Source organism: Paramisgurnus dabryanus, chromosome 2 (genome assembly GCF_030506205.2).
Source record: "Paramisgurnus dabryanus chromosome 2, PD_genome_1.1, whole genome shotgun sequence".
NCBI classification, from domain to species: Eukaryota; Metazoa; Chordata; class Actinopteri; order Cypriniformes; family Cobitidae; genus Paramisgurnus; species Paramisgurnus dabryanus.
In genome coordinates, this window is record NC_133338.1 from 30,540,876 (window position 1) to 30,555,766 (window position 14,891).

Here is a 14,891-nt window from a genome sequence, read left to right on the forward strand (position 1 = left end):
TTAATATGTAAACATGATTGGCGGGTTGAACATGATGAATGTGACTATATAGCTAAGTGCTGCAACATTGGGTAAAACACTGATATTCAAGCATAGCTGTAAGAACATGTTTATGATGGGGTGCTTATGGACAGCAAGACAGATGAAAGAAATAAAAATAAACAAAAAGAACGTAGAGGTAAAGACAGTTTTCGTGTTATTATGCTTATTATAACCATAGCTATAACCATATGGGATGCACTGTGTGTTCAAGGGAGAGAGAGAGAAAGAGAGAGAGAGAGAGAGAGAGAGAGAGACTGAACACTTCAGTAGCTGATCTGGGGTTGCCTGCCTTGCTAAGAGGGAGGGAATGAAATAGAGAGGGAGGGATGGAAGGAGTTTGTGGGAGGAGAAGTCATGGGAGAAAAAAGGACCGCAAAGTAACACAGGCCTGAAACATACATGTATGCAGGAAGAGGATACAGGCTGTTTCTGAAGCAAACTGAGGCACTAGCTGGAGTTATCAGAGTCCTTAGCTCAAACCCAGGGGGAAGGTAAGACATTACCTTTATCATAGTTTAGAGTTAAGGGAAAAAATATATTTTATTATCTTATACCGAATAAGCAAGCTTTTTGGATTAAAATATAGAAATATTATGTTTTAGGATACAAAGTACATTGAAACTGGTTTGTTTTCGGTTGTGAAAATGTGTGTATGTGTGTGTACATGCAGCATTAACTGAATAATTGTATTCAAATCCCAAAAGCACAGCAGCTCTCTACACTGCTGTTGATTTGTTTATAGTTAAACAGGCAGGACAACAGACACACCAAGCGCTTAAAGCTTTATAGGACCGCTGTAAATACACGGACGCAGTAGGAGAGCTGAAAATTAGGCAGAAACGAGTAAGGGGAAAAAGTGATAAGATGGAAAGTAAGGAGACAGTTTAACACCCTATTGCTAACAAAACACTAACCACACTTTTTAGTATGCAAACCCAATTCCTGACCAGGCAGCATGTATATTTACAAATAAACTAATCAAATAATGGTTGTTCACATCTATACGTTAATGCACAATGCTCAACACAAAAATGCACTCATTCACAAGACAATGCCCTCTTCATTAATGAGTGCTATCAATCCCACATAAAGCTCAGATCAGACAATGGTGATGAATCTCTCTGTCTCTCTCTTGCTGATGATTTAACACTTCCTCTCTCAGTCTGTTTTTGGCCCCTATCTGTTCCAATTTTATCACATTTTGGGTGGTGACTATATCTCTCATTCATTAGAGCCTAAATTCTTGCTTACACACTCCTCTAGGCTAAACTACAAACGGCTTAGTGGTTTTACAAGCATCCATCAGCCACTTCCTGTTTGAGTGCTGGAGTTTGCAGTACTACAGAGCCAAAATCATGGACTGATGTCATGGAAGTTGCTAGTGTTGTGTAATATGTGTAAAAAATTGGTATTGTCATACATATGCCTCTCTCCCGATGTCATTATGGGCCCAGTAATACTGGACTGGATTTGTGTGTAAATATGTTACTAGCAATGCTGACATCATGGTCAAAATTCTGAGGCATAAAATGTGTTTCCGCCAGTACGAGACTTTTACAATGCATCTCATGTAATATCCACTCCTCATATGTTTTTACTAAATACGACAATAAATACGTCAAGTCCGAACACCAGAATCATTTGAAATTTTATGCTTTCAACCCGGAGGTGTTTTTAATTCACAGCAACTGTTTAAAAATTTGTGTCACTTTTAACTGGTCGGTGTGCTTCCACTAAACTCTGGACATTAATGAAAGGTAGGTAGACATGAATATATATCTTTTATCTTGGTACTGATACATGGTACCCTAAGTCTATTGAGGAGAATGTATTTTAATAAATCGCCGAAATTTGGTAGTCACACTTCTGGTAATAGACTACAGTAAACGTCCTGTCAGAACATCAGAACTGCAGGCATCGTTCTGAAAAAGTCTCGGTTACGGATGTAACCCTCGTTCCCTGAAGGAGGGAACGGAGACGTCACGTCGTGACCGACGAATTGGGAACTCGCTTAGAGAGACCAATCTGCTTCGTTTACTACTAAAACGCCAATTAACTTGGCATTGAGATATTTGCATAATGCTGGCGCCGCCCCGCCAGGTGCCTTTATAAGCAGCAGGTGCAAATAGGGAAATTAGCTTCTTTTCGCTGAGAAAGCCGGGAGAAAGTGACCGGTCGATAAACAGCAGGGAGCAGCCCTGTGGCGACGGGACGTGACGTCTCCGTTCCCTCCTTCAGGGAACGAGGGTTACATCCGTAACCGAGACGTTCCCTTTCAGTCGGTCACTACGACGTCACGTCGTGACCGACGAATTGGGAATCCCTACCAAAACGCCACTGAGGGCTGACCTCTTCCAGTGTCTGCGTAAAGCCCTCCGGTTCCACTTAAGGAGAAGGAGAATTAGGTTTTAAGGCAGAAGGCCGGGCACTAGATGTTCCTTTAACCCCACAGAAGTGCCAGCGACTGGGAAGCGCCCTACCTGAGCGGGATAGGAACGCTGCGGAAGCCACCGCCCGTCATAAGGGCTAATGGTGGGCGAAAGTCAACCGTAGTTGAGGAATAAAGACAGCCGTGGCTGTGTAAGCAAAGCAGTGCTCTGCTAAGGGAAACGTGGGCTGGTAGGATTAACCCCACGGAAAAATACTCACAAAGGAACCCGGTGGGACACAATGTGGAGCCCGAGCCAGACACGTAGGTTCGCGAGGATACAGCTAGTGAAAGGCTGACAGCCAATGCTCCGCAACAAAGGCTGCCAAGGCAGCGGAGGAAGAACAATTCAAACCATTACGCATTTTTTGTTCTGAAGGCCTTCCATACTGACACAGTTATGAAGCATCAGTTGGAGGCTGCAAGCCGACCTGCGAGACTGCTCTCCGTGCTCCCCCTGGTGAGGAAAGAACACGAGAGGATACAGGCTCGATACGAACACTGTAAAATCTAGTGAACGTATTAGGTGTCGCCCAACCAGCAGCTCTACAGATGTCTGTTAGCGAGGAACCACGAGCTAAAGCCCAAGATGAGGCAACACTCCGTGTGGAGTGCGCTCTCAAATTAAAGGGGCAAGGAATACCCTGAAGATTATAAGCCAGGGCGATAGTATCAACTATCCAATGAGACATCCTCTGCTTAGTGACAGCTTTCCCTTTCTGCTGGCCACCATAACAAACAAAGAGCTGGTCTGAGGTCCTGAGGCTTTGCGTGCGAACCACGTAGAGTCGCAGTGCGCGTACGGGGCACAACAAAGCCATGGTTGGGTCTGCGTCCTCCGGGGGCAGCGCTTGCAAGCTCACCACCTTATCTCTGAAGGGAGTGGTGGGAACTTTGGGCACGTAGCCTGGTCTGGGTCTCAGTAGACAGCAGGACCAAACTAAAGGCACGAATCGTCAACAGAGAATGCATGTAAATTCCCTACTCTCTTCACGGAGGCCAATGCTAGCAGGGTCAGAGTTTCATTGACAAAAACTTCAGACTCGCAGACTGCAAAGGCTGAAATGGGGGACCTGAAGGGCTTCAGCACCATGGACAGGTCTCAGGAGGAATAGAGGGAGGGCGCGAGGGGTTTAGCCTGCGAGCGCCTCTTAAATGTAATAACCAAATCATGCTGGCAAACTGATCTGCCGTTGATAAGTGAGTGAGTGACGAGCAGAAATAGCGGCGATATCAACTTTAATGGCGAAGGGACAGCCTACCATCTAACCTATGTAGAAGATATAAAGCACAATGTTAATGGGCATTCTCTGGGGTCCTCGCGTTGCAAAGAGCACCAGGTGACGAAAAGGTTTCATTAAGCGCGTAAGCCCGTCTGTGGACGGTGCTCGAACCGCGTCGATGGTGTTAGATACCGTTTGCGATAAATCACCTAAACCTTGCGCGCGCTCAACGACCATACATGGAGATCCCACAGGTCGGGGCGCGAGTGCCAATGTGCCCCTTCCTAAAGAAAGAAAGTCCTTCCTCAGGGGAATCCGCCAGGGAGGGCTGTCGCGAGGAGCATTAACTATGAAAAGCAATTCCCAGTCGTCCAGTACGGACGATTATTAAAAAGGCTCTCCTCGTCCTGCCTGACTTCGCACAGTGTCTGCGCGATAAAGCTCACTGAAAGGAATGCGTATTTACGCATCCCCCGCGGCCAGCTGTGTGCCAACGTATCCACGCCGAGGCTGCCCTCGGTTAGTGAATAAAAAAAGGCAACAGTGGGTATCGTCCGGCGACGCAAACAGATCCATCTACGCACGACCGAACTTCTTCCAAATTAGCTGGACCGTCTGGGGGTGGAGTCGCCATTCGCCGGGGGCGCAGCTCGGGAAGCGCGTCTGCCGCTGTATTGAGCGACCCGGGATAAAAATGGCACGAAGGGACCTCAGATACTTCTGACTCCAAAGGAGGAGATGACGAGCGAGATGCGACAGGTGACGAGAGCGCAAACCGCCTTAACGGTAAATAACGCAACAGTCGCAATGTTGTCGGTGTCGGCTAATACATCCTTCCCTCGCATCTCCATAGCGGAGCGTACAAGTCCCAGATATATAGTGCACCGCTCGCGGCAGTTGGGGTGCTATGCACACCCCTGAGACTGCAAGCCCGTCATACGTGGCTGATCATCCCGTGCTGAGGGCATTGCAATATACAGAATGCCAGGAGACCCCTCAGGGGCATATCTTCTATCGGAAATGCCGGGTCTACCACGGGGAAAAATTGAAATGACACGCAGGTGCAATGTTTACACGGTGTATGTCGGTGTGCCACGCTCTCCTCGAGACTCGATCGTAAGCCAACGCTGAAGCGGTCTCATATGAAGCAGCTCGGGCGGCGTCACAGCCGCAGCATGCTGTCATATGTCCAGGAGCTTCTGAAATTGTTTCAGAGGGACCGCGTACTTCCCTCGAATTAAACCGAGGCAAGTCAGAACTGACTGGTTGCGCGCTCTTGTTAAACACGCCAATTAGTCGATCGAGTCTTATTTCCATACTGAGAAAAAGGATCCTCTGCACGGGGCAAAGTTGCTCTTTCCCAGTCGACCTGAAGACTTAAACGAGCGAGATGCCGAAGCATTAACTCTCTGTGTTCGCGCACGTCTGCTAAGAACGGGCTATTATAAGTCGACATACATAAAAGCAGAATGCGAACAACGCTCTCTCTCTGATATTTTAATGCCGTGACTAGCACATGGAGACACGGAGAGAGAGAGAGACAGCTCGAATGGTGTACTCAGTATTAATATGCCCACCCCACGACGCAGAGCGAAAAAACGGTCTAAAGCGAGGGGAGATGGACACATAAAGTACACGTCTTACAGGTCTAAGGCTGCAACCGATCTGAATATTGAAATACGAGCCTCGGCGTTATCATCCAAAAAGAACACCTTCGTAGAGCCGGTGCGTAAATCAAATCGATCGTAACCCGCCGCGTATTTTGGGTACTATGAGATAAAGGCTGGAAAAACCCTATCATCATCATCTCGGTAAGAGGGACCGGCTCGAACATCCTTCGCCAACAGGATATCGACTTTTGCACGCAGTACATGTGCATCGGACGCTTTCACCACAGTGAAACGAAAGCCCGAATTTTGGGGAGTGCCGGATTCGTAACCGAGGCGGATCGTGCGTAAAACCCAACGAACGGGCTGGGAACTGAAGCCAAGCACCCAGGCACCGTACGAGGAGAAATAACGACACTACCGAAGTACCCGCGGTGGGGCAGCGAAGCGAGACAGGTGGGACTGCCGGTGCGTCTGCTGTGACAGCATAAACATCTACAGTATGTGTGTGTGACACTGACCTGAGCCCGCTGAGGGTAACGGTCATCTGGTCTCCTCTACGGAGAGCGCAGACTCCGATGAGGGTGCTGGTGGTCCGGTCTCCTCAGCGGAGAGCTCGGACTCCTCAGGTCACCCGCTGGCGATAGAGGAGAGGTAGGGGAGCTGGTGTGTACCCGCTCACGGCTCTCTCAATCCTCCGGAGACCTAGAGAGGGAAGAGGAATGCACTCTTATGTGTGGTTAAGTGGGTACCGGCCGAACAGCCGGTGGAACATATGCAAACCAAGGATTTTCCACCCGACCCTCTATCGGGGGAAGGAGCTCCATCTCCTGAAGAGTGATCCTCTGCCAATCCGGGTCGCCCTTCACTGGCCACTTAAACTCCCGAATTTCACAGGAAGCGGCTAAGCGGGCGGGGCGAGCTGCTGACGACCGGTTCCCCTGCGCTGCCGAGATGGGGTCCGAGGAGGGGAACGGAGGTGGTCGCCGCAGGACGCCGACGGCGAGAGGCAGACTGAGGAGCCGGCGTGGTGGACCAAGGGCAGCTTTCCTTAGCCGGGGCATGACCTAGGAGATCGCCTCAGTCTGCGCAGCGGAGCTGTACGACTCCACGGCCTCGCCGAAGAGGCCGGTCTGTGAGACAGGAGCATTAAAGAAGTTGTTCTCGCCTGCGTCCGTCATGTCAGCCAGACACAGCCAAAGGTGGCGATCTTGAACCACTGTGGTGGACATCGCACGACTGAAGGTCGCGGTCTCCCTCGTAAATCCTTGGTGAGCCTGCAGCAACATTATTGCGTGCAGGGCCGAAGCCGCCTCTCCAGCATGCCTGATGGGCAGCGTCCGAAACCGGACGACTGTCTACAAACACGGGAGGGAAGGGTTGGGTGGTCCCTCCAGGAACGCATCCCGCTCCACTGAAGGGGTCCCCGCCCTTAGCGGCTCCGTTGGTGAGGGAGGTGAGGGGCGAAAGCTGAACGGCCGGACGGCCGCAAATCACGTCAGCTCTTCGTGCCGTCGGGAAAGAAAGGCACAGGAGGAGAGGACCGAGAGGCCCGAGCAGCTCCGAAGTACCAATCATGTGGGCGGGACGGTTCGGGCGGAGAGGGGTTAACCTTTCCAACTCTACCGTCTCCGCCGCTCGAGCGGGCACGGCCGCCATCTCCGGAACGACTCTGCCTCGGAGGAAAAATGGACACCCCTCTGATGCTGCAGAAGTGACGGGACCAGAAGGAGGTCCAATGGATTCGGCAGACATCGTAGAACACGACTCTGCAGTCTCCATCGGAGCCTCAACCGGCTGAGGATGAGAAGGCCGGTAGGTGGAGGACGCATCCTCCGTCCTACTCAGCGTAGTGACGCGAAGGGCGCCCTGCGAGCGCTTGACAGCCGCACCATGGCGGCGTCAGCACTGCAAAGGCGCGGACAGCGTTCCCGTAGAAACGACAGTTGTCTCCGCAATCCAAGAGGGTTATGCTCTCACAGAGAGAACAGAAACTCTCCACGAACGCAGCCCCGGAGTGCTCGATGCCTGAGCACGAAGACAGCGCTTGTGACCGTCACTGGAACCCTATACTTCTCGCATCCAAGATCGCACGGGGAAAAGCTATCCTGAAAAGGATGCTGATCTCCGCATATACGAGAGAGTGGCTGCCTTTAAAAAGACACAGAGCTCTCACGTATCACTCTTTTAGGGAAATCACTCTTTAGGTGCTCAGCTGATGATGCGCACAGGGAAGGCAACGCACACACTAAACTCAAAACAAAAAAGATGCAGAGCCGTGGAATACTGCGAGCGTCCGCTGTGTTAGTACTGCTTGTCAATCAACTTCAGCAACCGTTCCCAGAAGAGCAGAGAGTAGCTTCTCAGTAGCAGATAAAGCCGGCTTTCGAAGCGAAAAAGCTAATTTCCCTATTTGCACCTGCTGCTTATAAAGGCACCTGGCGGGGCGGCGCCAGCATTATGCAAATATCTCAATGCCAAGTTCATTGGCGTTTTAGTAGTAAACGAAGCAGATTGGTCTCTCTAAGCGAGTTCCCAATTCGTCGGTCACGACGTGACGTCGTAGTGACCGACTGAAAGGGAACCATGGTTTCCATGGGTCCAATGCCTCGTTCCAACTAAAGTCTGATGCCCATTCCGACTAAATCAGTAAATGTTCATGACTTAATTTGAAACAACTAACAAAATTCTACCTTCTGTTCAAATATCATGCAAATATCTGATAAAATGAGAAAGTTACAAGCAAAAACATGTGAATAAGCAGCATTTTCGGTCACACACCTTCCATTGACATCCATATATACGTTTTTTTCTGATTTCTAATATTAAACATATCATAACTTTCTCAATCCTCAATGGATTTTTACAATCCATGTATCTTTGTAAATGGGAATGTCTGTTCTGTCCGGCCATGTGATACATTTTGAGCTTTGGGGTTTTTGAAAATGTTGTCATCATATACCTAATGTTACATGTTGAACTGAAATGTATAGGTTAACCATATTTGTTGCAAATTTGTAACCTAAAGTGAGCAAAACCTGACAACACATTTTTGTTGTTGTACCTAATGGAAGGGGGCCTAGTTAACGACATATTTTATATTTTTAAACCACTGATGCAGAAAATACCACTATATTTATGTATCATATTTGCATAGTTTTTGGGGGCTTTTACAAGGATAGAAAATGGTTAGCTCAGTGTAATGGTTAATACGCTTTAGCTATGATTTTGAACTAGGTAATTTACTATTATAAATAAATTACTCTAGAAAGCCTCTGTTGTTATTGATTCTTTGTGGAAATCTACCGGAAGTAAAGTCTGGGCCACAAAATCCGTTTGTTGTTGTAACTAACTTGCTTACAATATAAGTATTTAAGTCTATTGAATGTTGTGTGTGATATTGTGCTGTAGACGTTGTTAAGGATTACATGTCCCATCCTTTGTGTAGGAAAATGTGAAACCAGCAATCCCACTCAAGTTGTGTTTACATTATGACGGTTTTATTTTATGTGTTTCGCAGATGTCATGGCGGCCGACTTACCGAAGCTCCAAGTTTCGAAACGTCTACGGCAAAGTGGCCAACCGGGAGCACTGTTTCGAAGGCATCCCGATCACAAAAAACGTCCATGACAACCACTTCTGCGCGGTCAACGCCAAGTTCCTCGCTATAGTAACGGAGAGCTCCGGTGGAGGATCATTCGTTGTCATCCCTGTCACTCAGGTAACGGCGGCTCCGCGCCAACCGGCCGAGCGATCCTGCACGAGCGAATAAGCGTTTTCTTATGGCTCGCGCTAAATCAATGAGCAACACAATGCAGTCCGTCAGACAGCACAAACAGCAGCAAGGCTATTTTTTTGCCACTGCCAGTTTAAATTGAGCCCATTAGCATAAACAACACGTGTCTTTAGAGTCTAAAGTTAACTGTACAACTGAAATGCCTGTTTGTAGCAGTATGCCTATATTTAAAGCAGCAGCTTCTACACAATATTTGTTAAAATAATATTCATCTTATAAAATTAATTACTTTCCTTGGCATGCTGCTTTACAGAAAATACATTTTAGGACAGCAGAGACATGAAGAGAGAGAGAAATAAAGAAACATAAAAAATAGGAACATTATGATATTTATATATATATATATATTTATATATTATTGCTATTAATGATTGTCAAGATTATACAGAATGTTTTAAACAGATAAAATATGAAAAAATGATCCAGCAAACCCATCTCATATTATTCCTATCACTTTTAGCTGATGCAGGCTATGCCTGTACAGTATCATCATTAGGGAGCGGCTGCGCATCAGGCTGAACTTGAGCTGGGTCTGCCAGTCTCATGTTTCTATATGGGAAGCCAAGGATAAGACATGGGGACAAACTATAGCTGATATAGAGCAGTAGTATATGCATAAATGTTTACGTTTGAAAGGAATAAGGTTTGTGTTCGGTTCAGGTCAGGCTAACTTAGGGTCATGTCATGGTGCTGGCTTTTTCACTTTAATCTTTTTTAATCAAAGGAGAGCAACAGTTTCTATAGTAGGATACTAAAGAATTTAATTCATAGTTTATTTCCGTAAACATTTTAAAAAATGAACATAATTGTCACACTAATCTGACACATTCATCTCAAGCGATCATTGGTTAAACATTGGTGCTGCTGTGTGCATGCTCTTTGATGGCAATACAAATTGCACAAGCAGACTTTTTAATATTGCAAAGAAAGCCACACTAAGGAGAAGTACTAACAGATGCAGTGCATGCATTTTCATTACTTGGTGCAAATAGTTTAAGTGGTCTGCTGCATAGTCATGATGACTCATCCCTCCTCTAATTTATAAATAAACAAGTGCACATGTGATGCATACTAACAGAAACCCATATCGCTCTCTTTTTAATATCCACAGTGAACAATTTAGACTCTTTTGTTTTGGTATGGGATAGTTTAGGTTCCATTTACAAGAACAGCAAAACATACTGTATAAAAACAGACGTGTTCTGAAAGAAATCATCTCCTTCATATTAACAAATTATGCATAACTTTTTGTTCTGCCATTACTCTATTAATAATAATGGTAGCGTGTAGTGTAAACCTTTGGAAGACGAGACCTGTTTATTCATGCATCTTTTGTTAATTTTAAGAACAAAACTTTATCTCTAAAAATCTAGTGGTATTCCAGCTTTAGATTTAAAATTTTCCTTCACCATTTTAACAGGCAGAATAAGAGTCTTAATGGACAGAAAGCAGATGTTTTAACTTTGATCTCTGGCTTTAATGACATAAATTGGACATGCACTGGATGCTGTAATGTCCTGACATTAATATTACCATTTCGCATGGGCCTTATTACTCATAAATGACATCAATGGCTCAAGCCCATTAGTGCCGTATTATAATGCGAAGCTACAGGTAATTCTTTCAAACCAGACTTTCTTCCAGGAATCATGTATTCAGCCATTATGATTTGCTACAAAAGATCACCATGTGCTTTGCTACAGGGTAGCACTGATTGCATGCAAGGGCATAATTTTCTCAAGATTAAGTTTTTTTGTCTTTTAAAAAAAAATCAATGCCGTGTTAGAGAATTTCCTCCCTCATTCTATATTCCACCAGCAAGTGACTGTTCTGCATGAGGAGCACAGACAGACAGAAAGACACGCAAACAAAGCCATTTATCATTTATATGACCAGACAAATTGTAGCACGCAGCCTCTGATGTCCAGTTATTCCCCTCCAGTCATATTCTCTCTTTTTTCTGGCTATTCTTCTGTCCATCTTCTTGGGTGCATCCGGTCATGCTACACTGTAAAAAATAATATGCCCCATCTACTCAATAAAATTGTGGCAACAGATTACAAGCAATATCATTAATTACATTAAACAAATCAAAATTGATTTAGATTTACTCTATAAACTCCTTAATATTTACATATTCAAAAAGCCAAACTGCAATTTGCAATTAAAATTTTTATTAAAATTTAAACAAAAATATTGGGTATACTAGACAAAGATCTAGCACTATACAATAAAAAAATTATGTGATATCTACTCAATAAAAGTGTGGCAACAGATTACAAGCAATATCATTAATTAAATTCAACAAATAAAAATTGTGTTAGAATCACTCCATAAACTCTTTAATAGTAACCCATTCAAAAAGGTAATCTGCAATTTGCAATTAGAAATTAATTTAAATTTAAACAAAATATTGGGTATACAGGACAAAGACCTAGCACTATACAATAAATTCTATTCAATTATACTATTTTAATTTAACATTATCCATTAATATTTTTATTAGTAATGAGTATTATACCTGATTTCAGAATGACAGACAAAGATGAATCAATTCTTATTTTATTGCAGTCAAAAGAACAGGAAAGCATCTCATTTTAATGATGTATTTGTAAGTGTAAACTTCAAAAAGTATTTTACAGTCTTTAAAGAAAACCGTCCACATTTCCCGACGAAAGGTTCCATGTTTGTGTTCTGTTACATTGATTCACACCCAGAAAATCAGACAGCAGTTTAGACTCACTGTACTGTAATCAGTTCATAAACTTTGAAGAATCCAGCTCCAAGAAAAGTTTCTGAAACACCTGAAAAGATGCCTGGGATACTGGAGATTCAATGCATAGATCCAAGGATAAAGCATGCCCTGTGAACACCTTTAAGGCCTTAATAACAATACCAGCATCCTTTGGGCTTCCACTCCTAGAAGATCCATTCTTTACAATTATAGCCATCACAAGCTGCTCAAGGCCCGCCTCTTCATCTTTATCCTGCAACATTAAACAGCAAATATGTCTTAAAACCTTTATAAATGTATACAGCTTGAATATTGAAATAATCCACACATTAAACTTGTATATTAAAATGTTTTAAAGAAAACTGGAAGATATGTGCAATGGAGATCATCTGAGTTTGTGGCTTATTAGGTATGTTTGAAATGTGCAATAATATTGAAAACTGATAAAAAAATTCTCATTGGAATCACAATAATATCAAAAAATGTTTGAAAAGATATATAATCTATATTTATAATTAGGGCAAATCTTTTCCCTACATTTTTTTCTGTCACACGACAGTCACATATTTATTTGTTAACCAAGTTACTCACATGTGTATATACACACAAATACACTATATACACAATATAATATGTACAATATATTTATTTAATAATATTCCTCACCTTTTGTTGTGAATAAAGTTCTCCCTCAGCAATGTTTCACGTTGCCTGCAGGAAGCTGCAGTACGTTACAGGCCTTCATGAACACACAATTTAGATAATAGGTCGCGAAATTAATAGTGAATGTTCAATTTACATTATGTAGAAAGCTTAAACATTTTAAAAAGACAACTTATACATTTAATATCTTACTCACCTGTGGAATTAAATGAATAATGTTATATTTCCCCTCAGTGATGATACTGTACTCGCGGGAAAATTCAACACAGGGCGTCGCAATTGAGCACACAATTAATTTACAGCGAAGAATAGTTTTACATTACCAATTTATTCGAATACTTTGTGGATATAGTTAACACAAAACTAAATAAACCGAAAAAGACCGCAGTAAAGTCACATTTATTTTTATAACACGAACCAAGCGAGAGAGCGAGCAGAATTTGTCATAATAGATACATACATGATACATATCTATGAGAGTTAGTGATAAGAGAACCCACCCATTCAGAGGAACAGTATGATTGGTCAGTTTTTCTGTCACTCAAAATGAGTTGCATCTGGACCACCAATCGCAGCATGCGAATCGACGAATGCATCCTAGATATGCGACCTCCTGGGTCCTAAAGCTGAAGTTACGTCCAAACCCAGTTCATATTAATCCTTACTGTAATTAATATTTACAAATTACAAACAAATTATACAAAGAAACCCTGCTTATAGACTTATAAGACTAAAGATTGCCCGTTAAATTTACCCGAAATGAATTTTATCCACAGTTTAAACACTACATTGACGTCACAGCCAGTGGAGATATTCAGCAACACTGGCCGAGGTGAGGCGACGTTGTCCGGTATATTTACGCGCGGAGCGCCCGCTGATTATCTGGAGGTCCCATCGCCACAAAACTCGAAGGAAATGTTTAAATAGGCGATATCTTTATGAACCTACTGCAGATTCTTGTTTAAAAAACATACATTCTCGACTGAAATGCTTTCAAAACTTAGAATTTTGGCACAATAACAGAAATATTTCCTAAATCCGTCTGCTCAGCGCTCACGACCTGCAATACAACCCGGAATGGTTTTTGATTTAAAACAGCTGATTAATATTACGTTGGATTTATTCAGTATTCGCTACATGCGCAGATACACAATAAGAATAGCTAAATCCTTCACAAAAACAATAAGTTGTTTTTATTCCAGTCATTTTTAAAGAATTTTAACACAAAAAAAATAACAAACTACATGAAATTAATTTTATTAAATAAAGTTTACATATTCAATTTAATAAAATCTACAAGCCTGCAGAATGACTTTTTACAGTGTACACTGTCTAGTGTGCTACAGACCCTTGGTCACGGTCTCAGCCAAATTGGAGAAACTATCAATAGCACTTTTGTGATGAACATTTGAAGTCATCCAGTTAATGTGTGATGTAGAAGGCCAGCATTGTGCCCTAAATATGCTCATTCTGTAGAGTGTGTGACTCCAGCTAGGCTCCCAGGCCTTAAAAGAGCAGTTGATAGGTTTTAGGCTATTTCTTCTGACTTACACATTTGTGTTTGTCTAGATACCACGTGGGGATCCGTTTTTCCCACATTCTTCATACACCATCTCACATTGACAGCAATAAATACTGGCTTTTTCTCTCTGTGACCTTTCATGGATTTGTCACATGAAATATTTTAGTTTTAAGCTATTTAACAACTGATATGAGTTTTTATCATTATGTGCATCAAACCCATAACCTCAGTATTGCTACACCCATGTTTTACCAGTTCTGGTATAGTAAAATTAGTGTTTGTTAACATCTTGTGCTTAGTTTGTCAATTCAATGACATTTAGCAAATTCAGTGATATTTTACATATGTTTGCATACGTCATGGATATTATAGATTTTAGATTGGAATATTTATTTCTTTGTTCAAACGCAGTAAGTTTGCCTAAATGATCAAATAACTTCCTAAACTTTTATTACAGGAATTACTGTCTGATTAGGGATCAAAATTTTTCCAGAAAGCAATATAGTGACAAAACGTTGGCATTTCAAACCAAATTCCTCATATGACAATAGAGCTTCAGTTGTGGAATGGAAACAGCATACAGAAACCACGATGGAAGTAGAAAAAAGAGCATGAATAGAAGACTGTGGTATTTGCAATGATGTCATCATTAACTGTTTAACCATTTGGAAATACAGTTAGGTCCCTTGACCTGCCAGGAAGCTGTCGACAGAATTGTCTTTCAATTGCAATGCATGAGGTGTAGTGCTAACATTTTGGGATGAAATCAAAATGCATAAAAATAAAGAACTTTACTTGAAAGACACAAGCATGCAAACAAAGAGCTATAGACACATAGCTCACACAAACACATGTATAAACACATAAGAGGCAGTC

The 14,891-nt window shown here is 43.0% G+C and overlaps 1 protein-coding gene across 4 annotated transcripts in view; it reads left to right on the top strand.

Annotated features, from left to right (window-relative positions):
• Positions 1 to 14,891, top strand: part of coro2ba (coronin, actin binding protein, 2Ba) — a 50,342-nt gene that overhangs the window by 23,945 nt on the left and 11,506 nt on the right. For 3 of the 4 annotated variants that reach the window (XM_065267731.1, XM_065267732.2, XM_065267733.2), the window contains exon 2: positions 8,821 to 9,021. In XM_065267731.1, the coding sequence (XP_065123803.1) occupies positions 8,821 to 9,021 (201 nt within the window). Of the gene's footprint in view, positions 1 to 388; positions 534 to 8,820; positions 9,022 to 14,891 lie in introns of those variants that run through there. The other variant, XM_065267734.1, reaches the window with a different exon arrangement.